This window comes from Rhodamnia argentea, chromosome 9 (assembly GCF_020921035.1).
Source record: "Rhodamnia argentea isolate NSW1041297 chromosome 9, ASM2092103v1, whole genome shotgun sequence".
Classification (NCBI taxonomy): domain Eukaryota; kingdom Viridiplantae; phylum Streptophyta; class Magnoliopsida; order Myrtales; family Myrtaceae; genus Rhodamnia; species Rhodamnia argentea.
The window spans coordinates 1,403,153-1,426,503 of record NC_063158.1 but is presented as its reverse complement, the minus strand read 5'-3'; the positions used below and the strand labels follow the sequence as shown (position 1 = coordinate 1,426,503).

At 39.0% G+C, this 23,351-nt stretch overlaps 4 protein-coding genes across 4 annotated transcripts; 3 read left to right on the top strand and 1 right to left on the bottom strand.

Moving 5' to 3' along the window:
• The first annotated feature begins 383 nt into the window (after positions 1-383).
• LOC115740902 (probable inactive receptor kinase At5g58300) lies at positions 384-1,723 on the top strand. The gene is made up of 2 exons (XM_030674550.2): positions 384-855; positions 984-1,723. The coding sequence occupies exons 1-2, from the start codon at positions 396-398 to the stop codon at positions 1,568-1,570; spliced, it is 1,047 nt and encodes a 348-aa protein (XP_030530410.2). The 5' UTR covers positions 384-395; the 3' UTR covers positions 1,571-1,723.
• A 2,763-nt stretch (positions 1,724-4,486) lies between these two features.
• LOC115740905 (subtilisin-like protease SBT2.5) lies at positions 4,487-5,149 on the top strand. Its single transcript, XM_030674555.2, has 3 exons — positions 4,487-4,722; positions 4,842-4,989; positions 5,071-5,149. The coding sequence occupies exons 1-3, from the start codon at positions 4,646-4,648 to the stop codon at positions 5,131-5,133; spliced, it is 288 nt and encodes a 95-aa protein (XP_030530415.1). The 5' UTR covers positions 4,487-4,645; the 3' UTR covers positions 5,134-5,149.
• Positions 5,150-17,842: 12,693 nt separating this feature from the next.
• LOC115740917 (KAT8 regulatory NSL complex subunit 3) lies at positions 17,843-21,651 on the top strand. Its single transcript, XM_030674570.2, has 6 exons — positions 17,843-18,117; positions 18,384-18,445; positions 18,881-19,016; positions 19,577-19,649; positions 20,608-20,673; positions 21,210-21,651. The coding sequence occupies exons 1-6, from the start codon at positions 17,852-17,854 to the stop codon at positions 21,423-21,425; spliced, it is 819 nt and encodes a 272-aa protein (XP_030530430.2). The 5' UTR covers positions 17,843-17,851; the 3' UTR covers positions 21,426-21,651.
• A 149-nt stretch (positions 21,652-21,800) lies between these two features.
• LOC125316574 lies at positions 21,801-23,028 on the bottom strand. The gene is made up of 2 exons (XM_048285265.1): positions 22,298-23,028; positions 21,801-21,979 (listed from the first exon to the last, which is right to left on the bottom strand). The coding sequence occupies exons 1-2, from the start codon at positions 22,814-22,816 to the stop codon at positions 21,974-21,976; spliced, it is 525 nt and encodes a 174-aa protein (XP_048141222.1). The 5' UTR covers positions 22,817-23,028; the 3' UTR covers positions 21,801-21,973.
• Positions 23,029-23,351: the final 323 nt, after the last annotated feature.

The following is a 23,351-nucleotide window of genomic DNA, read 5'->3' as shown; positions in this document are numbered from 1 at the left end:
GAAGACGACAGAAGGGTGTCCGAATCTTGTTCAGTTCGTGGGATTATTAAAACGGGTGTAAAGAAGCAAAAGAGGAACAAGGCTCTCGAAGTAGCCCCAGGACCAGCCAATCAAATCCGTGGGGGAATTTCAATGGATCGCAATTTTGGCGCATCTGAAAACAACCCAGATGCACCCCAACAACACCACCAAAGATCAATCACGCTGGAACTCGATACTTCCCAAGCCAAGACCGTGATGAATTCCCTTTTCTTTTAAGGGGAAAAGAACAAAGACCCAACAGCAAACCAATCAAAACCAGCCGAGAACCTCAACTAAAGGACCAACCCTGATCATCGATCCTCCCACCCGCCAACAGACCAAGACCCAAAATTTTTCCCTTTCCCCCAGCCGAAATGCTGTCGAGGGCCTTCACGAAGCCCAAGCGAAGCCCCAAACATGGCGACGACGTCACCCGGTCGGCGTCGATCCTGCACGAGTACGAGGACTGCATCGTGGGGTTCATGGACGACATCCCCCTGGTGGTGTGCGACGCGGTCAAGAGCTACTGCCCGGGCGCGCGGGGCGAGCCGACTCTCAGGGAGGTCCTGAGGGCGTCGGTCGGGGTGATGGGGGAGAGCTGCTTGGGGATCACGGAGAAGTTGGTGTTCTTGGGTGGGGCGGTGCGCGCGCTCAAGAGGTTCCGGGCGGTGGCCGTGAGGAAAGGGGAGTTCGGGAGGAGGCTGCAGAGGATGGCGCAGATCAGCAGGAGGTGCGACCACCTCGTGCCCGTGTTGGCGTACCTCTACTCCAAGCGGATCAAGTTCGTTCTCTGCGTTTACTACCCCATGGGCAGCCTCCATGACCTCCTCTCCGGTGAGCAAAAGCAGATGTTCTGTTCTTGGGTGATTTGAAGCACCATCTTTCTCGTCTAAATTCGCTCGACATCATCTGTCTTGGGCGGATCAATTGTTCTATAATTTTCTCTCTTTGTGAATTGAAAGGTGGGAGGGATTGTGGACACACGGCCCTGAGCTGGAGCCAGAGGCTCCTGATCCTCTTCACAGCGGCAAAGGCCATCCTCTTCATCCACTCCCTCTCCCCTCCCAAAGAGAAGAAGATGCAGATGAACGTGCACGGCAACATCAAGTCCGCCAACATCATGATCAACGCCGACTTCACCGCCTGCCTCTCCGACTACGGCTTCGCCCAGCTGGCGCGCCGCGTCGACGTCTCCGACACAGGGCAGGCGCAGGGCACGCCGTTGCCCCCCACCGCCGTGGCCGAGAGCCTCTACTCGGACGAGATGAGCCAGAAGGGGGACATATACAACTTCGGGGTCGTCATGCTCGACATCATCTGCAAGAAAAAGGCGGCGCAGGAGTACCGGAAGTGCATACTGCGGAAGAAGGAGAAGATCGTGGAGGGGCGGATCGACTTCTTCGACTTCAGCGCGGAAGAGAAGGAGAGGAGCGAGGCCATGCAGGTGCTGGAGATTGCCTTGCAGTGTACAAACGAAGTAGCAGAAGAGAGGCCCCCCATAGAGCAGGTACTGACGGCCATTAGCGACGTTTTTGAGCGTGTGATTTGAATCTTGGATTGTACAGGTTGGCGGTGCATCCTCAGTGCTATACTGGGGCTCTCGAAGCTCTTTCATGGCACTGGGCCCACTGGCGGTCTGCTTATGAGGGGCGAGTGTGAGATTTCTGCATGTGGAGCAAGCAATTCACAGGAGTCACATAACACTTCGAGGACACCTCCAGTGGGTTGTATTTTCTCTGATCATATTGTGATCAGCTTACGGACCGGAGGTGGTGACGTTGAAAGCCTATAGATTCTTTTCCTTGATGAGCTGTGAGATGTTTTACCTAGCTTGTTTGTATCTCCCTGAACCTAAAATATTAGGTTAAAATTAATCAAAGCTATTTTTTTTTTCATTTGGGTAAGTTTGTTTCGAGGATAATCAGTGCATATTTTTTTTTCTAAAAATGACCATTTGTATCATTTTAAAAAAAATTACGAAATGTTCATCGAAAAAACCCTAAGCAATACCAATGTCCCGAATTACAAACAAATTCTGAACTCTAGACGTGAAATATTTTAAATGAAGTATGATTAATGATGATTTCTCAACGGACATGTAAATATGAACTCATGAAATAAGATATAAATGTCCTATTATGGAATCCGAGGGTTATCGTTGGCATCATCACCTCAATCAAATTTAATTGAATAGAACAAACGAATAAGTGTTAAGTGAATATAGTATATATCCTAAATTGAATATAAATAATTAAATTTGATAAGTCCCATATGGAGGTTAGATGAGTTCCATCAAGTCCGACGTTTCAAATTCAATTCAATATGTAGGACCCACGCAAGCAAATAATTACTGTCAATCTAGATCTACAGGAAAAATTACCAAAAAAGTGTTAAACTTTTTGCATTGTACCAATTCAATCAATTGGAGTAATTTTATTTGGAAATCGCTAACGTGATGTTGCCATGATAGTTTTTAGTAATTTTTTAATATTTTATTTGATTTTTTTAGTTTTTATTTATTTTCTCTATTTTTTCTTAAGAAGAAGATAGGGAAGAAAAAAATAAATCAAAAAAATATTATTAAAAATTATCACGTCAATGCAAGTAACACCACAAATGAAAAAAATTTAAAATTGAATTGACACAATTGTAATAAATTTAAAAAAAATTTAGTAATTCTCCTTAGGTTGGCCGTGAGATCAGAAACACGTGGCATCAATATGAACAACTTGTGTGGTCCCCCCATGCACCACAAGGCCACATGATCAATATCTCCACCTCACGTGGACTTTTTTAAAGCCCGCATGGCTTGAAATCTGCAAGTGGGGCAAGTGGGGCAAGCAAGCATTTTAAGTACCGGTGAGATGGCCGATGTAATATTATTGTCAGAGTGACAAGCATTTCACCTAATTTTGTACTTGGATTGCTGAATTCTCTCCTACGTTGGATTCGACTTGTTTCTTTTAAGTATTAATGTCACGGGAATGCTCTCTTGATAGACGGTATAATCCCGATCGTAGGTCCGTACGTCATCATCGAGTATTTTGCATAAAATGCTTATTGATTGAAAAATCATGTGATTAGAAATAATTAACTATACTATCAGACTGTCAAGGTTAACGGCTTTCTTACTGTCACTCAATCAACTATATTGATATCAATTCATTCATGAACTTTTCAATTGATTTTGCATTTATATCAATTTAATCTACCTGATCAATTTTGAGCGAAAATTACTAACATGAATGCCGACTATCCTATATGACATGGCCCACATGTATGCTATGTATAAACTATATCCTTACAAGTCAGAGTACCTTCACACATTTATACCGGTTTTTGCCGAGAAACTGACGCGGCGAAACCCATTATATAATGTTGATGTGAATTGACATGGCCACACGGGAAAGATGTATCTAGATTTCACATTCAAGTCCCTCAGCATAGAGCGTGGCATGTACTCTTACTATCTCCCGATCTATTCTTCGTTTGGTTAAAGATTGCACGTAACCCTTCTTCTTTGCTATCATAGTATAAAAATCCAAGTAACTAGGTAAGTTTCAGTTGACTTTGTTAAAAATCTTTTAATCGATCCATGACATTTCTTTATTTAGCTATCAATCGGTCATGGATCCATTTATGTCGTGGGCACATTGATTCTACGAACTCACGTGATAGGAATATCAAGACTTTGACTTTGACTTCGACTTCCCTAATTATTGTCTATTCACACGATTGGGGACGGACTATCACGGATTGAAAATGAAGTAATTCCGCTGATTGGTTGTTGACATGGATCGGACGACACGTTGCGGTCCATGATTGGATGGTCGTCGGAACCAACGCGTGGGGACGACTTTGCCTTACCCAAGGCACGTTAAGTCTCTTTAATCTCTTTTTTTTCTCTTCTGAACTATGTATAAATGTTGACTTTTCCGAACATAAGCTTGCGGGTTAGCATATTTTAATCTGATGTTACCAAGGCAAGCTTAGTTTTCTTAAGCATCTGTTCCTTGTCTAATATTTTCAGGAATTTTTTTTTAAGCTTGTACAAGATAAAGCTAAAAGGATTTTAGAGGCTATTTTGGATGCTTGACAAAGTCAATGAGATAGAAAAATAGAAAAAAGTTAAGCGTTGGGGAATACATTTCATGTACTTTCTCTATATTCGTTTTCTTCTTTAAAAATTCAAAAATTCATCACAAGTTCGGAGACGATAAAATCAATATATCAATGATTACCAGTCGATGCGAGCCTTGAGGTAAAACTGTGCCAAGCACCTTGCAATGTGGTAATCGGACTAATCGCATAGACGAAGTAAACTATCAATGTGGCAAGCACATGAGCAAACACTCACTCGGACCCGACTTTTAAGCACGAATGATAGACTAGAATAATTCAAGCACAAGCATGAAGTGATTAATAGATGATAAGAAGCAGGCACTTCTAAAGCGAGAACGTGACGAGTCTTCGCTGGACTCAGAAAAGTCAACCTGTCTCCTACATATAAAGAAGCTCTTATGCCAGTGAAAACTTGCGGCTACTTCACATTCCACACCATATTCAAGAAGAAAAGCGGCAGCCAGAGATCGGTCCAGGGGCGGCGGTGAAAGAGAAAACAGCAATGGAGAGCAGAGAAAGCGAAATGTACTTCGTCTTCATGAACTACGATCCCGAGTACGAGCGCCTTTGCGCCGACAGGTCGCCTCACTGAGCTCAATACTCTCATTGCAAAATGTGATTCTTTTCCTTGTTCCTGTGGTAAAGATTGTTACGCATTTTGACATATGGCGTGTGAATGCGGTCGTTAACGACGACAGAAGCAAGCGAGGAGCGTTTGAGCTGGACTCGTATCTGAGCACCAAGCACGACGGGTTATTGGCGGCCACTCTCGAGCCGGGGACTTACAAGAAGACCTTCTCTCTCGTCATCGTTGACGGGTTCGCCGTGGAGATCTCCGAGGAACAGGTAGCGACCTAACTAGCCCTCCCTGCCCCACCGACCGCTTCTCTCTCTTTAGGTTTTAAGTTACATTCTGTGTGTGGACAGGCGAATGCGCTTAGATCTGCCAAGGGAGTGAGGGTGGTGGAGAAGAATCAAGAGCTTGCTTGAGAGGCTCTCTCTCTCTCTCTCTCTCTCTCTCTCTCTCTCTCTCTCGTGTAGGATGAAGATGGGAGTTGAAGACTGGATGACGACGTAATCGGACACAGATCGGCCTGGGACAGTGTGAATGCGTGCTGCTCATGAGTTCATTGATTCTTAACTGTTGTACTTAGATTGTTCGTCTCTGTGACTCTCTCTCATGCCATTGAAATATGCCTCGTGCTCTCTCTCTCTCTCTCTCTCTCCAAATTTGTTTTTCGTTTACAGTCCAAGAAATGAAAACACCGTCCCCTGCCAAAATGATGTTAGGGTTTTGTTAGAGTAGAGAACCCCATTCGTGCGCCTCGTCTGCATGAAAAGCGTGACATTTGAGAAAATGATATGCCTGAAGAATGAGGTTGTAATTGTGTATCGAAATGTTGTGCTAATCACGTACTGGGTAAAAGTCCATCTGCCCCATCGCGTCCGGATCTGTCGATCACTTATTGCGTTACCCACCCCCCCTATCCTTGAAATGGGTTTGGTTGTGTGGTTGAAACTCGAAAGGCCGATGAGGATCATGAGAACTTGAAAATTAGACGACGAATTGCGCGTGCCTTTTGACTGAACGTTCGACACTTGATCCCCGCAATCCGGCGATCGAAAAACCCCTCGCTTGGCAGCGAGATAAACAGCCGAGAGCCGGTTAGTGTGGTGGGAAGGTCGATGAAGGTGAGGATAGTTAGATTAGATAAGGACATGAACTTCAATTTTAGTACGGGCTCTGATTTGACGCATGAAATGAGCGTCCCTATTGGCCTTATTATCTAGTTAAGGAAATAAAGGAGCAGGGGCCCGGGACACTGCCTGAAATGGGTTCATTTTTCGACAAGAGTTCGAAACAATTCCAACAGCAAAGCCTGACAATTGCGGGTCGCTTCACATGCATGCATTGCAAATATGACATTAAATCCATGTGTCGATGTTTCGTGCGTCGTTCGCCTCGGACCCCCACTGCCATCCCCAGTCCTCAGTCGCTGAACTCCCTGTCGTCTCCCTCGGTTCCATACGGCGGAAAAAAACAAACGATATGTGATGAAAAAAACAAATTCGAATTCGAAGTGAATGGATTCTTGCCGTTACATCATGTCTTGTGTGGGTGTTTGCTCCATTTTAACACGTTTAGACGCGAACAGACGTATTGTATCGAAAAACAGACGTATTTGAGTTGACTTGAGAACGTGCCATTCTTTTCACACAACATGATAATATGTTTTAATTTTAAGACATTCGATAGAAATATTTAAGGTTCTTTTTAAAGTTTATAGAATGCAACCCCCATTCCCTCCCTCAAAAAAAAAAAAAAAAAAAAGGAACGAAAAAAAGTAGAGGGCATCTATCAAAACACAAAAGAATTAAAAAAGGAGAATGAAGACATAAAAAGTAGGAATACAAAGTCGTATAACATATGTAGTCTGGCCTTATGCCCGCGACCTATTAAGAAAAAAGGAAATTGTAAAGCTTAGATGTGATGTGAAGTGCAGTTATTCATATTATCTAGAAACATGCCGGAACATGCTGATACTATTAATCGTGTACAATGTATAGAAAAATACTCACATAACAACACCGTTAATTTACAAAAATGACGGTCAATCCTCAGCCACTTATTTTTCATGAGAGAGGAAGAGACCTATGTTTTACTTGAAAACTTTCACGTCGTTGTGTTAGGGAAAAGAAAAATATTGTGGCCGTCGTACCGTCGGAACGTCATATTAGCAGCTCTCTCATGTATAATCATGTTTGACGCGTTTATTCACCACAAAAAAACGAGGATTTAGTGACAATTTTGCCAGAAAAATTTTGAAAATTGGAATTACTTTGAAATTTGCCAAAAAAATTGGCTAATCGTGAAAATTAGCGACAAAAAATGACTAATCAAATTGCAACCATCCGTGGCTAATTAGCAGGAATAAGTTCACTAATGGCCACAATTTTGCGACAATACCCGGGCAAATTAGCAAAAATTATTTCGTTAATAGTCACGAATCCCACAAAATAATTTCGCGCTAAATTAGCGACAAAACACAATGTTTCGCCGCTAAATTTAGTTCGTGGCAAAATTCATCACAAAACCCAATTTAGCTAAATTTTTTTTTTTTCATAGATAAAATCTTTTTTACTTCGATTTTAAATTTAATTAAAAAAAAATTAATTTCGCAATTTATATTTAACATGATTAAGCACTTAATAATATCATGGTTTCGGATCCGCCCAGCCCGAGCCCTCCGCCCTGGTCGTCTCGACTATTCGGGCCCCGCTCCCTCGCCCCCCTCGCAAGCCCCTGTCGTCTTTCCATCGGCACGTCGGGTTCAGAGCAAGGCCCAAATCGTCGTCGCGGCGGGCCGTCGTCAGCTCCACTCAGGGTGGAGGTGGGGGTAAGGATCGGTGGCGGGAGCCAGGTGGAGGAAGTCGGGGCGAAGGTCCCGGGTTTACGGCACTAGGCGACGATCTCAGCGGTCCGCGAGGCCGGCGGGCGTGAGGGGACGGCGACGGGTGGACGGAGGGTGGTGGCGGATGAGTGGTCGGGTGAAGGTGGGTCACGGTGAAGAAAAAAAAAAGGAAAGACAGAACAAGGACAAAAAAGAAAAACAGCAAAAAAAGGAAGAACAAAAAAAAAAGGAAAACGAACAAGGAAGAACAAAAAAAAAAAAGGAAGAAACAGAACAAACAAAAAAAAAAACCAAAAAAAAAGAAACAAGAAAAAAGAAGGAAAACAACAAAAAAAAAAAAAAGAGAGAAAGCAGAAGCAAGACAAGAAAAAAAAAAACAGCAAAAAAAAAGAAGATAAGGAAGTCGACACAAAGACATCGACAACAAAAAAAGAGGGCGGAGGCTTTAAAAGACCCCAAAAAAATAAAAAAAACAGAAATGAGCGACGAAAAATATAATTGGGCTTATTCAGGACGAACAAAACAATTTCAATTTAGCACGAAAAACAATGTCACTAAATAGTGAAAAAAATTCGTCCTAATATTTTCTTTTTATTTTTATTTATATCATGTTACACAATAATACATTTGGCTAAAAATATTTTCGTGCTAAATTGAAATATTTTCTTTTTTTTTTTATTCAAAGCGCTAATTAGCAAAGAAAAAATTATTTTCGTCGCTAAATTGAAATATTTTCTTTTATTTTTATTCAAAGTGCTAATTTTGCCACAAAAAATTGTTCATCTAAATTAGCGAGAAAAACTAATTTCTAATTAATATTTTATTTTTAATTTTATTTTTATTTATAGCATATTAGCGACAAAAACAATTCGTCAAATTACAACAAAGTTAATTGTCGCTAAATTGAATATTTCTTTTATATTTATATAAAATTAGCACAAATGTGATTCATAGCTAATTTTAATATTTTATTTCTTATTTTTATTCATAGTGCAAATTTTACGACAAACAACGTTTGTCCTAATTAGTGACGAAATTTTAAATGAAAACAAATTAGTGAAAAAAGGTGTTCGTCGTTAATTTTGATGAAATTTGTTTTTCTAATTAGCACCAAAACGTTGCTGTCGCTAATTATTTTTATTTTATTGTGATTTTTATTTATATCATATTAGCGACCAAAATAAATTGTCCTACCTTAGCGAAAAAAGCTAATTCTAAATTGACTGTTTTCTTTTATTTTTATTTCGTCATATTAGCGACGAATAATACATTTTGTCCTAAAATTAGGACAAAAGAATAGTCGGGTAATTTTAATATTTCTTGTTATTTTTATTCAAAGTGCTAATTTTCCACAAAATAAAGTTCGTGCTAATTAGCGACAAACGTTGATTTTCGTCACTAACTTTTAAAAGAATTTACAAAAAAATATGAAATTGGCACAAACCTATGTCGTTGCAAAGGGATGCACAATTATTTTTTGTGGTATATTCGCGCTAATTAGGGACGAAATTTTTCCGTGGCTATATTCGTCGCTAATTAGCGATGGATTTTTTTTCGTAGCTATATTCATCGCGAATTATCGACGTATTTTTTTTCGTGACTATATTCGTCGCTAATTAGCGACTAATTTTTTCGTCGCTATTGTCATCACAAATAGCGACGAATATTCATTTTGTCGCTATTTTCGTCGGAAATTAGCCACGAATTTTTTTCGTGGCAAATTTTTCGTGGCTAAATCCGTGTTTTTTTGTAGTGATTGTGTACGATGATAACATCCATATGTTAATAGGCTGACGTATTATATACCCTTGATACTTGGCAAGTGACATATTTGATAATCGCATTTGGTCATGTTCTGAAGTGGACCCTTTAATTAGGCGTACCTCTCACAGAGTCCTGTCCCGGAGCATAATAACGAGGGATTATATTAATTGTTAAGCGATGCGGACTTAAAGTTAATTCTTTTTCCTTTTTCTCCTTGCAAATTTATATTTAGTTTCTTACTCCGGCGTGCTTGCTTTAGTAACTATTTATATCATTTATGTGTTAATTACCGCATGGACACAGGATGCATTGTACATTTAAGAACAACTAAAAAACGCATCGAGAAGGTCATTCATTAAGAGGAAAAGTACTGAATCACGGCGTTATATTTTTAGTGTAACCAAATTCCCCGCCCTCAGAATCTGTAGTTCGTAGAAAGTAAAGTGAACTCCCATGCTTTACTCAGGCTCCTAATCAGTCTAGTAAGTAAGTTAGTAGCGACTCTAGGGTAATAAGACTTTGGGAAAATTTCAAATAAAGATTTAAAGTGCTCTCATTATATCAAATAAGGGCATGAAGTGCCCTCTTTGTTTCAAATAAGGGTTTGATCAATGATATTTTCGTCATTTACTTTATTTTTATTTTATTTTATTTTCTTTTTTCTCATTTCATTTTTTTCCTTTGTTGCGACCCTCGCCTAGATCTAGCAAAGGAAGCCCTTGCAAAGGAGAGGTTGTCCTTTGCGGGCGTCGAGGGCGGCCTTGCCTCTACAACCACAACCAAGGCGACCCTTGCCAGTACCAAAGAGATGTTAAAATCATAGTCGATCATGGCCGAGAAGAAAAAGAAGATCCGGTGAGGGATTGCCTCCCCTATACGAGGTCATCCCTCGCGATCGTCGAGGGTAGCCTCACCTCGACGGCCACAGGTAAGGGCGGCGGACACCGTCGAAAGGGAAGGAAAAAAACAAATGAAAAAAATAAAGAAAGAAAAGCAAAAAAAAAAAAAAAAAGAGAGAGGAAAAAACAAGCAAAAAAGCAAATGACAAAAATGCCATTACTTAGGCCCTTCTTTGAAACAAGAAAAAAATTCATATAAAGGCACGAAGTGGATCTTGTTTCAAATAAGGGCCTAAAGTAACTATATTAGTATAAAAAAAGGGCCTCTCAAAAGTTGGTTAGGGGCATTTTCGTCATTTTCTTATTTATTTTTCTTTGATTTTTTTCTTTTTCAATTTTTTAAAATTGAAAAAATATAAACACAAGTGGGAGCGAGGCCTCGCCCTAGCCCTCGCTACAGGTGGGGCGGCGTCCATGTGTGTCTATTTTTTTTACTTTTTTTATTTTTTATTTTTAAATTTAATTTAACTAAAAATTAGGTTAAAATTGTATTTTGAAGAAAATGCCCTTGATCGGATGAAAAATTTAGTCTCTCGGTTGGCGAAGTTAGACCCTTATTTGAAACAGTCATGACCATTTCATGCCCTTATTTAAAATGAACATTACTTTTGACTTTTATTTGAAAATTTTCCTTGAAATAATGAAGGTATTTTATGTCTTTGTTTGAAATAAAGTCTACCTCAAATTTTTATTTGAGAAAATATAGGCACTTTAAGGCCTTATTAATTGAAATTTTTCCTGAGGCTTGAAATGAATGGACAACCAAGTTGCAATCTATAGAACTTGCCAGAGTCCGTACAAAGCACAAGCGTCACCTCCTCCGTGCCGCCGTAGCAATTTGTTAAACACCTCGAGGTCACCCTTTTAAATGCCAACCCCTCCGATCACTCCCTCTTCCTTTTCTGCCAAACTTTAGTGACTCAGGGTTAACAGAAGGAAGAGATCAGAATCCGCACGAGCAAAGACACCTTCATCACCACTCTCCTCAAGGACTTCCGTCACCGTATTGCAAGCACGCACGCACGCACGGGCGACGATGCACCGCTGTCGGAAGCCCTTGAGGAAGAGTGAGGTGAAGACGCGCCTCGGCTCTTCTGCACGGATAAATGACTCGACGATCCATAAAACAAGAAGCCGCAAAATCCAATCGAGACCGAAATCGGCAAGGGCACAGTTTGTTCCCACTCCCCCAAGTTCTTCTAGCCATTTGGAACGCACCCCGCTGTTCTAGAGTTCGATCGACAGGCCAGAAGCCCTCGAAGGAGAGTGCGCAACCAATGCCTCGCAAAAAAATGTTACTCCTACTCATCACTCCTGAGCCCCACTTTTCACTCATGCTTGTCTTTTGTCCCATGCTTGCTCTCTAGCCCTCTCTTTCTTTCATTTTCATAGGCCTTCCCAAGAGGCGGAAAGGGTGTGCGCCATTGGGTGGGGGACCCCTATAAATTGATCTTGGAGAAAAGATTGGTTCTTGATTTGCTCTAGGGTTTTGTGATTCCTTTTTGTGTGATCTTGTCCCACTATCAACGTCCCACAAGATCTCCAAAGCGGTTTTAACTCTTGTCATGCATGTGACCCGAAGCCCGTGTCTCAGATTCGCGATTTTGATTTGCCTTTGGAAGTTGGCCTCTTGCGCACAATTTCGATTTTAAGAGTACCCCTAAAAGAGATCTAAAGTTGATTCCTCTCTAATTTCTTACTTCGTTTCAAGGTCATAAACAAAAACTCGGAATATCGACAGCTCTCTCTTATTGACTAAGATATTCATCATCTTACAATGATTTGTCTTATCAATGGGCCACTTTGATATGGTTCATATCCACGTTACACATTACGTGTTCCATATGTGAACCTAACTTTACATAGGAGAAACGATACAGGATATGGTTCTTGACAATGGAGCTGACGTTCTATCTCTAATTAGACTTTGGAGTGGCAAAACTGGGAGATTCTAATTGTTTCTTCATGGGTTTCCGTGGAGGGGTTGAGGGTGGGTTCAGTGATAAGAGATGTCGAAATAATTCACCAGCTGAAACTAGTTGACAACAACTTTGTAGCGACATTCGGACGTGCAAGAAGTCAAACTAGATAACAATATTCCCTTCCACGTATGCGAATCCAAGCCTATCCCATTTCTTGTTCCAACCACACATGACTGATTTTCGAGGAAAGAAAGTTGATCTTCTAACTTTAATGACAACATGGACAATAATTTCTTGGTGGGTCAAGATTCCACGAAATTATTAGCAGAAGGGAATAAATATCCGTTATAGTAATGATATTTACATCGGTCATTTCGATCCCGGCATTCTAAATGAAAGTACTCATCCCATTTTTGAACAATCTCGTTCTAGGGGAAAACGTGTGAGCCGCGATAATCGATACGCGGGTGCGACTTTCTTTTCCGATATATTCATTGCAAATTGGTTGTTGTAGTTTACAATGTAATGTGCGAGGAAAATTAACAGTCAATTGAGTGAACCAAAGTTAAATCTTCTGGCTGGCCCTTAAAGACTTTGAGAAGCCAATGGCGATTTTCTAACGCCTCGTTATTCTTGCATGTCTTACCTTGTTCGGATAACGCGTGGAGAAGTCAATCCAAAGGCATATTCCTCTTTGACGTTCCCCTACATATCCCTACTTTCATGTTATCGCCGATATGCATAAAATTGGTACCTTAGACAAGTGCGGCCCGGTTGCTCCACCGATTACACTTATTCCTTTCTTCCGGTGATCTTTCTTGGTGCAGGAAATCCAATGGATATGCTAACGAGGCCGTAGGCTCTGAGAAACTGAGGCTGTGGTATTGTGTCAATTGGCCTCCATGGTTCGTAAGGAGGAAGGGTCCCCACGCTCGGTTAACTTCAGTTACGAAGACGAGTGAAAACTACGAGAGAGACTGTTGCCATTTTGAAATCAAATTACGACATCTTTATCGCATTGTCTACATCAAAATTGTGCTGGAAAGACTAATTTCCAAAGGACGGGATAAAGATACGAGCCTAGATGGGCTTTAGATAACATATATGATAAGGCAAATGCCTAGGAGATGTGGTGCGACTTTAATAGTGACACAAAATCACACGAGATTCACAAACACTGGAGCGAATCAAAAACCATTCTTTGCTCCCTACCAAATGGTACATACCCTTTTCTGGCACTCGACCTGTATAAAGGGGGGCTGCAGAGCAAGCATGGGACAATACAAAAGCCTGGGTGAAAGAGCGGCTCGGACTCATGGGTTGCAACTTTTACAATGTATTGGTTGCTCAAATCTCCCTCGAGTGCTTCTAGTTCTAGCCGATTAATCACCTCTGGAAGTGGGGTGCGTTCAATATGGCCAGAAGAACTTGGGGTAGTTCGAGCAAACTGTGCCCTTGCTGCTAATATCGGTTTCGGGTCGATTAGGGTTTGGTTGGATTCGTTGTTGCTTCGTTTGTGTACCGTGGAATCGTTCGTACGTAAGAGCCGAGGCGTGTCTTCACCTCACTCTCCCTCAAGGGCTTCCGACAGGGATGCGTCGCCGCGCATGGTCATGGTAGCGATGCAATACGTTGCCTGAAGTCCTTGAGGAGAGTGAAGATGAAGGTGTCTTGTTCATGCAGATTCTGTTTTTTTATCTCTATTTGCCAACGTCGAGTCATCAAAGTTTGGCAGAAGAAAAAGGGCGTGACCAAACGGGCATTTGGTTTCACGAGTCAGCCGACTTGAGCATTAGTTAAGGGAGAAATTGTAAAAAAATCTTAAACCTATTATATTTGTATCGATATAATCATATATATATAATTATTAATCATTTGAAATATCTAAATAGTCCTTAATAATTTTTGTGAAATCACGAAATTAGTTTCACATAATATCACGACAATTTGTATAATAAGCAGATCTTGCTTCGAGAGAAATCTCAAAGTTTAAAAATCAATAATTGTCCTCAAAACGTGATAACAACACCTTTTATATGGTGTTTACCCTAAACCTAACCCTAGTAGGATTTAAAACATCAAAATCCAAAATTACAAAACTGCCATTAATAGTAAAATCAATCCCGAAAATACTAAAAAAAAATAGGAAAACCTATCTAGACATTCTCGAATCAAAATCCATGTTAATAAAAAAATTGAATTTATTTTGTTTTTTAGCATATTACCGTTTAGCCTTTCAATTGGATTTCTACTTGTCCTATCGATCCAAAAATGCACTACCAATACATTCCACATCACATAGGATGGTTGGTATTAACATGGACAATTTTTGTAGCTTTTTTTTTTATAAATATTTTGAACTTTGTTTTGGATTTTTTTTCTTTCTTCCTTTCTTTTGCCTTTTTTTCCCTTGCATGTAGACCCCCGCCGGTTGTGGGCAAGGCTCGATTGACCCTCACCTGGCACTAGGTGAGGGCCGCAAACAGTGATGACTTTGTGGTCCTCATAGGATTTGGTAGGGGAAAAAGGGAAAGAAAGAAAGATAAAGGAAAAAAGGAAAGAAAGAAAGATAAAAAAAAAAATTAAAAAATAAAAAAATTAAAAAAAGTTATAAAAATTATTCACGTTAGTACTCGACCATCTTATGTCCTAGGTGATGGCGTCTACGTACTTCAGGTCAAAATTGGCCTAAGGGATTACATCGGCAAATTGATAACTTTTTTGGTTATTTCCTCCATTAGTAAGCCTGTCCATTCGTCCATGGAACCCTCTTGTCTCACAAACTATCGTTAATTGAAAACATTGAATGAATCGTGTATTATTTTCATACTTGAAACATGCCAGTTTTACTCGATAATTTAATTTTGATATCTATTTTATCAAATTTATGATTCCCGCAAATCTCTAATTCTTATGCATATGTGGAAAATAATTTCCATTCGACGTACTAAAATCAAAGAATCGTGCATATTTTGGTGACAAGTACTTTAAAAAATGATAAAAAAATTTGCCTAAAATCCATAAAAGCGACGGATTTTGATAGCGAAAAGGATGATGAATGAGGTTTTCAATGAGTAACTATATAATATTTGGAACGAGCTTTTCGGATTGGTAACATGGCCCTTGAAACTCTTACGACATGTTTATACAATGTTGCCTAGACTTGTGGTTTGTGCTGCCTTTTGATTTTCTACTTATCTGAACAATCTAAAATATTCTTGGCAACAGCGTCCAGCCGTCTACATCACTGTTATGTGATTATTGACGCATTTACAAAATGTCAAATAGCAATTAGAATTCTTACTTTTTAAGTTATCTCCACTTTTGAGATCAATATATCCTGAATTAAACTCACTTAACAATAGTATTAAATTAGCCTGTTGCCCTCCTCAGTTTCAGGTCTTTGTAGGATTGCAATTAAGACTATTTTTTTTTTTTTCAGAAGAACCTAAGTTTTTCATTTTTTTTATTTTCGTCATTGAAAAATTTTCAATTTCTTTTGAAAAGATAAAAATGGATGATATGAAGCCAAATGAATATTGTCCATGTTATTATACATCTATTAAACTATCTCCCACAAATATTTTCCCTTAAATAATAAAACTAGATAAATCTTCTTTCTTTAGATTCAAATTGATCTCCTTCTTTTGGCATAGTTAGGCAACGAGTAACCTATTTTATTACCACTTAGAATTTTGGGATTACGTTGAGATTTATTTTATCTTTTGATTTTAGGTTAAAAAATAAAATTATTATTTAATTGAAAATTTATTACCGATAAAAAAAGAATCACAATTCCTACTCTCTAGGGCCTGTATGGCAACCATTCTAATTCTCTAATTCTATTTTCCCGAAACAGAAAAAATGAGAACCCTGTTTGGTAATGTAAATGATTATGATTCTATTCTTAGAATCAATTTTAGAGAACTAAAATCGGTTTTAAAGCAAAAACAAAAACAAAAAAAAATAGGTTCTGGAAAAAAGAATCACTTTTGAGAATCACAAAATAGAATGAAGTCACTTTTCCCTCAACCTAAAACAGAACAACAAAGTCTTATTTAAAAAAAAATAATAAAATAAAAATAAAAATAAAAATAAAAATTGAAAAAATTGGAAAATTTCTAAAAAATCACAAAAAATTTAAAAAACCCCTAAAAATAAAAGAAGCTTAGATTAGGCTAGTTTGACCTCATTTTCATAATTTTGGGCATAAATTTCCTAGATTTCATATATTTTATTCTTTTTTAGAAAAATCATAAGCGCCTTTTAAATTAAACCCGAACCATATTTTTCTAAGCCCTTAGAGCTTCGTTAGGATTTTATGATGCGATTAATCAATGTCATGATTCCTTGATTGTGCACTTGGTTTCATTGCTTGTGATTTGCATAGGTTTATGTACTTTAAACTTAGTCTAGTTTTAGAAAATTCCGAAAAAAGACAAAATAACCAGCATCAACATTTAGCAAGCTCTCGTTCTTAAGTTTTGGATGAATTAAAACTAAGATTTGATTTTCTTGAACCAAAAACGTACACCAATGCAAGATAGTACAATGTATTTTTATTACGTAAATGAGGGTGTCGATCATGTTGGTTATCCGCTCACTCAAAAGAGCTGGATGAAACCTCACAATAAATGGTGAAAATGACTTGTGATGATTTTTGATATTTATTTTTACATTTCAATATGCAATATATTATATAAGAGAATCAATATGAATTAATCTTCGATAAATTCAAAAAGTATGATGAAATTTCATGAAGCAACTACGTAATTATTTGACTTAAATGACAAAAATTGAAAAGAATAATTGCTCTCGGAAACAGAAATTATGTGCATTTACCAAATACATTTCTATTCTAGAAACAAAAATTTTATGTAATTACTAAATGCGTTCTGATTATCTAAAATTCATTCAGGAAACAGAATTAGAAAAAAATTATTTTAATCAAAATCACTTTTTTGGATTAGAACGGTTGTTAGGCTCTATGCCTAGAGGGTAAGACCGAGATCGGAGCGTTTTTTGTTGTGTTGTGGGGGGGGGGGGGCGGCCCCCGATCCCAAAATGACCCCGTCCATGGTGGATGGGACCGGTTCGGACCATAAAATTATAAAAATGATTAGAAATGTTTGACTTCAAACAAAATAATCTAATAATAAAAGAGAAAAAAAGAACCGGTTAACATGAACTAGTTAACCTAGTGTTTCTCTCTTCTATACTTTTTATCCGTTTGTGATTGATTGATGTTTTTGTTTTCCATGTTCATAATGACTTGTGAAAAATGACTTTCTTTTTGCATTTCCTGTATCAAGCTAACTATGTTGTACTACCTATATTTACTTCAATCTTTTCATCTTCTTTTATTGTGCCAAAACTACATGTAGTAACGCAGTTACATTGTTGTCAAGATCCTCCATATTTTTCTATTTAAAAGCCTTACTTCTAGACCATTAACGTGATGTCATTTTTCATAGCAAGATGATGATATTCCAACTTGTTTTTTTTTATTCAACCGGGGGTATAGATTGTAAATTAACATGCAATATATTTTAATAGAATTAGATTTATTTTTTAATAATTATTTTTATTTTTATTTTGAGGGGGGGGGGAGAACAAAATGGGCGGGGGGGCCGGGCCCTATCCGATCCCGACTAGTTCGATTGGAACGGTTGTTAGGCACACCCATCCATGCCTATTTCCCTCCCAAAATATGGCGCGAAAACACGTGGAAGGAACTGTGCATTGTCGTCTCATTTCCAGCGAATGTGCAGAGAACTCGCGACTTCCAGTTCCAGTTGCTCGGCTTCCTCTGCGATTTCAACACAAAAGAACGATGGCTTCTTCTTCAGCTCCTCCTGCGAAGCGCCGACGCCAGAGCGAGCCCTCGCCGCCGTCGTCAGCGCTCGAGAAATCCTCCCCCGTGGTGGTCCTCGCTCACGGTGCCGGTGCACCTTCTTCCTCTGATTGGATGGTTAGGTATCTCTCTCTCTCTCGATCGATCGATCGAAATTTAGTATTTGACGTTGTTCTTGTTATTGTTGTCGGTTTTGGTCATGGTTGTCAAATTGGTTCGCGATTTTAAGGTTGTCGTCGAAAATCTCGCTGGCGTCTGTGCTAGGTCATTTACTTCCAGAAGTTGAATCTGCAAAGGGAATTGTTTTACTGTTCTTCAGAAGAAAATGATTTGGATATGCTTTTTGTAATGCTTGATAACTTAAAGATTAAATCGTCAATTCGTGCAGATGGAAGGAAATGTTGGGCGAGGCACTGCATGCTGTTGAAGTTATCACCTTTGACTACCCCTGTATGTAAAGCTGACATTCATAGATTTTTTTTCCCCTTTTAGTCTCTCTATTTGCTCTGCTAATGATCTAATGCGGTTTTGTTCTTTTTTTTCCCCCCTTTTAGTTCGACATTAAAAATGGTATAGGCGTGGTGGTTATTTACGCTGTCTGCACAAGCAATTTGATAGTTCTACATTTTTCGACCTTTTTGGCCAAAAGTAACTACTTGGTGCGCGCATGTTCTTTGTATCACCCTGCTTGTGGAATTCAATTTTTCCTCATAAAAACCATGATCGATAAAAAAAAATCTCTTATGGTGGATATTTACATATCTTTGCTGTATGGTGCTTGTTTTTACTGAGGTGAAGTCTAGCAGTTTGTCATTACGGTTGTTTTACAATGTCGCTATTTAGCTACTTTCTTCATAGTTTGAAAATGGATCTTAAATGTGGCAGATATATCTGGTGGGAAACGAAAAGCTCCTCCCAAGGCTGAAAAATTGGTTGAGTTCCACTCGGATGTTGTCAGAAAGGCTGCTGCCAAGTATCCCGGCCATCCATTGATTTTAGCTGGGAAATCTATGGGTTCAAGGTGACACTAACTTTCTCACAAATGAAGTCTTGTTACGAAAATTTCTGGGTACTTTGTCATGAATCCCAAACTGGTTTCCAGCACACATATGTGGGAGATTGCTGCCATCGCTTCTGTTCTCTTACCACGTCTGTAATTCTAGTTAGTATTTGTGTTAGGAAAGACAACTCTAATGATTCATCCCATTGATGTATGCACGTTAGTACAGCTGAAGTCTTGTTACGAAAATTTCTGGGTACTTTGTCATGAATCCCAAACTGGTTTCCAGCACACATATGTGGGAGATTGCTGCCATCGCTTCTGTTCTCTTACCACGTCTGTAATTCTAGTTAGTATTTGTGTTAGGAAAGACAACTCTAATGATTCATCCCATTGATGTATGCACGTTAGTACAGCTGGGGAAACTTGAAACTTAGTTTTCCTTCCTGAGATTTTGTGATAAATCTTCTCATTGCATCTGTGCTACCACCAGCTACTAGATCATGCAACATATCTATTCGGACATATGTCTTGCTGCATTGTGAAAAATCCGTGTATTGTTACACGATTTCCATTTGTAGGGTCAGCTGCATGGTTGCTAATGAGGAAGGTGTTTGTCCATCTGCAATAGTTTGCTTGGGATATCCTCTAAAGGTTCTTCTTCTATTTGCTCTCACTTGATGGCGAGCTTTATATTGCACTGCCACAGATTTCTTTCTAAGGCGTCCTCTTCATTTGGTCTACTTAAGCTTGATTTCTTAGAATCTTCTCCTTTATAGTAGTACAGTATTGTAGCAACAAAAGCTTGTTAAATTTTCATTTTAAACAACACCCCTTGCCCTTGGCCGAACTCTGGCATCTTCATGAAGTATCAGTTAACTGCTTCGATTTTATGATTCCCTCCAAAAGAGGTGAAGAGAATTCTTTGCCCTCCTTTGATGAGTTTTAAGCATTAGTAGCATTTATTGTCTTACTGTATAGTATGTACTATAACTTTTGCAGTCTCTACTGAAAAGTATACTGGAGAAAATAGCTTAAGAAAACTAATGAATGGACAACTTCAAAATCATGCGTAGATCTTCATTCCGTTGGGCAAAAGATTAACAAGAAGGGAAATAACTACTTCCTACAGCACTTCCTGCTGCACTTGAATTTTTTTTTTTTCAAGGAGTAAGTGTGATTATTATCAGTCTTGAGACCAAAACCTTTAGTTAAGTTCCTACCTCCCCCATATTAGCTGTCTAGGTAGAGAGAAGAAAGTTATTTCTTGAGCTTGTTGAGATTCTATTTTCAATCTGTGGACCAAATCGGCGTGCAATGACGACGAAATTCAGAAAATATGCAGTATCAACTAGTTTAAAATAAGGTCGCTCCCACCCACATAGGCCTGATCTGTTTTGCAGTAAGGTAGTATGCAGTGACCAATTATATCTATGACAAGATCCAGTAATGAAGTTTGTCTTCCATTGGTGAAAGTCTGCAAGGTTTTATTCTTGAACTGTCGAAGGTTGCTTTTGCAATCTTCCAAGCTTGGTACAATTCTCTAATCTTGTTTATCATATGCTTATCTGACTGAGAAACTTGTGATATGGATGCTGATGAAATGTTTCAGGGCATAAATGGAGCTATTAGAGATGAGACTCTCCTGCAGCTTTCAGTTCCTGTAATGTTTGTGCAGGTAATGCTTTCTATCTGTGTAAAAGATTGATTAACTATACGATTACTGTCAAAAGAATTGAAGTCCTCGAAATACTGGGCGAAGCTTCAGAGATTAATTATGCTGGGGCAGACTCTTAATGAGAGTTGCCAAAAATTGGATAAAGGTATACCACTATGAGCTTAATGGTTTATTTTGGTCTTGAAGTGGTATTTAGTCTTTGGTTTTGCTTGTTTTGATTTTAGTGTTTGTCTCTTCTTTATGCTCTCATCTTTAACCAGCAAAGCTGTAGTTGCAATTGGGAGAAAAAACATGAAGTTCTGTTTGATCCAAGGACATTAGATTTTCTATTATATCTCCACTTGTTCATTGAACTAGACGTGATGTCTTCCCTTATCATGCTCTGTCATTCTAATATTTTAGGAGGTTACCAATAATAATGCTCTTGTATTGATCATGGTGTGGCCATAATCTACTCTATGTGTATTTGGTTTTACTAGAAGTACCTGGCAGTTCTTCATTTTTCACATCTAATCATAGTGTCTTTTCTTAAAAAGGGAAGCAAAGATGGCCTTTGTCCCCTGGAAAAGTTGGAGGCTGTCTGTGAGAAGATGAAATCCACTACTAGGTTGTATGTGATTGATAGTGGTGACCACTCTTTTAAGATTGCAAAGAAAATTTTGCAAAGCTCGGGGTTGACCCAAGGTGAAGCTGAAGATCTTGCTGTCCAAACCATTGCCAAATTTGTTTCCAATGTGATTAATGAAAGATGAAACCTTGTGCCACAAAAGCTCTACATGCTAGTGATGTGAAGGTTGCACTTTCTTGAGCCTTACCTCGCAAAATTTATCTCTTATTTTGTGTCTCTAGTATTTCAGATTTTTATCATGGTAACTATCTAATCTGCGCTTTGATTGTTGAGGATGGAACATTGTAATTAGTTGATTTATCTTGATTATTTTTCCTTCAAAGAGAATCAGTTACTTTCTCGAATTCAAATCTTCTCAATAGGTTGATCCATAGCCATGTGAGGGGAAACATCAAGAGAGAGAGAGAGAGAGAGAGAGAGGCATATCTGTACTTCATATCTTACATATATGATGATTGTATATCAAAGTTATCATCTAGAGAGAGGGGGAGAGAGAGGCAGATCTGTATTTTATATATTACATATATGATGATAGTGCATCAGAATTTATTTTATTCTTACATTACAGGGCCATCATCCTTGTAGCCAATGATGGAGACTCACATTTATTTTGTTATAACATACCTTGTGATTGTGAGGCCAAATTTGTTCCCTTGCTTTACCTTCTGCTTTTCAGTTCTGCAGACATAAGAATGTAGAAAATAAGCAGTTATGTTAAATTGAAGAAATTTAATTAGCTCCATAAATGCATCATTCTTTAAATGCATCATTCTTTCATTTTAAAGTATATAAGCTAAAGGAGCGTGCTTAAACATGGTTTATGGCTAGTTACTGGTGACCATAATCTAGTAGATGCATATGTAATCAAATCTGTAGTGTTACTTGTGTCAAGTCATGAATTTTATCACAAGCAATTTATCTGGCAGTGGGGAAAGGGGATCATGAGTGGCTGCTTAGAGAAGTGGATGATGCATATGATCATTTCATTGGACTTGCCTTTTTACGAGAGGCATCATTGTCACTCTCACTGTCACTGCTGCTGCTTCTGCTGCTGCTGAAGCTTTTTTTATCCTCACATCCGCGTTCCTGATTCTTTTTCTTGAAAAGGCCCTTAACTTTGTTCTTCTTCTCAGCAATTTTTTCTTTCAAGGACTTTCCATTCTTCCCATGGCAATCCGCATTATGAGCCGCCTGTTGCTTAACATGGTGGCCTTGTGCTTGGCCTATGCAGTGAGATTGAGTCTGGGCCACATGGGTATTTCCACTGCTGTCAGTCTCTGCTTTGGGAATCCCTTGGTCTGGTTGGTGGGCATATGTCTGGCCACTGCCCTGGGTCTGGCATGCCACCACAGTGTGGCCAGGTTCTTGTCCCTGGTGACCTTGGTGATGTTTATGTTCGCTGCGTGATTTAAATACTCGATGAGTCATCTCTGTTATTTTCTGGCCAAATGTGTGCTCATGGCTTTTCTGGTTGCAGGTTTGCTCAGCGGGTTTTTGCAACTGGCAGGAGGCCATGGTGAAGAGTTAGACTTGTTCTTAGGAGTTTGCTGGGCTTCTCCTGTACTTGCTCGATTTTGGTTAGTGCCATGAAACGATTGTATAGCCATGGATTGTACAGTAGAGTGAATGGGATTCCTTCACCTTTTCTGATAAGACATTTGCAATTAATTTACCAAGTTGGGACAGAGAGAACATATTCTGTTAACAAAATGCAATCAAACATTCCTTCTCCTTTTTATCTGAAAGGAATCCACTCATACTGATTCCAGCCTTCTTTTTCTACATAAGGTGAGTGACTACGTACATGACACCTCCTTCTTTTGTCCTTTCGCTGTACTATTATAATAGATTTCGTTGAGTGGGGATAAATTCTGTGAGATTGCTACAACAGTCTGGAACTTTGAGATTCTTTGAAAGGCCTAGAAGGCATAGGTAGATAATGTATATTTTGTTGAAAGAAGGTTAGAACACGGTCATATTCGGACATACTTTTGTCTAATTAACCTGGCATCTAGTTATTGGCCAACAAAAAGAAAACCTGGCATCTGCT

What these genes read in the sequence shown, in the direction of transcription:
- LOC115740905 (XM_030674555.2), top strand. Translation starts at nt 4,646, where the DNA reads ATGGAGAGCAGAGAAAGCGAAATGTACTTCGTCTTCATGAACTACGAT. An exon ending in GAGCGCCTTTGCGCCGACAG is followed by an intron (nt 4,723 to 4,841) that starts GTCGCCTCACTG and finishes TAACGACGACAG; the next exon opens with AAGCAAGCGAGGAGCGTTTG. An exon ending in TGGAGATCTCCGAGGAACAG is followed by an intron (nt 4,990 to 5,070) that starts GTAGCGACCTAA and finishes GTGTGTGGACAG; the next exon opens with GCGAATGCGCTTAGATCTGC.
- LOC115740917 (XM_030674570.2), top strand. Translation starts at nt 17,852, where the DNA reads ATGGCGCGAAAACACGTGGAAGGAACTGTGCATTGTCGTCTCATTTCC. An exon ending in TATCACCTTTGACTACCCCT is followed by an intron (nt 18,446 to 18,880) that starts GTATGTAAAGCT and finishes TAAATGTGGCAG; the next exon opens with ATATATCTGGTGGGAAACGA. An exon ending in TTCCTGTAATGTTTGTGCAG is followed by an intron (nt 20,674 to 21,209) that starts GTAATGCTTTCT and finishes TTTCTTAAAAAG; the next exon opens with GGAAGCAAAGATGGCCTTTG.
- LOC115740902 (XM_030674550.2), top strand. Translation starts at nt 396, where the DNA reads ATGCTGTCGAGGGCCTTCACGAAGCCCAAGCGAAGCCCCAAACATGGC. An exon ending in CCTCCATGACCTCCTCTCCG is followed by an intron (nt 856 to 983) that starts GTGAGCAAAAGC and finishes GTGAATTGAAAG; the next exon opens with GTGGGAGGGATTGTGGACAC.
- LOC125316574 (XM_048285265.1), bottom strand. Translation starts at nt 22,816, where the DNA reads ATGGCCTCCTGCCAGTTGCAAAAACCCGCTGAGCAAACCTGCAACCAG.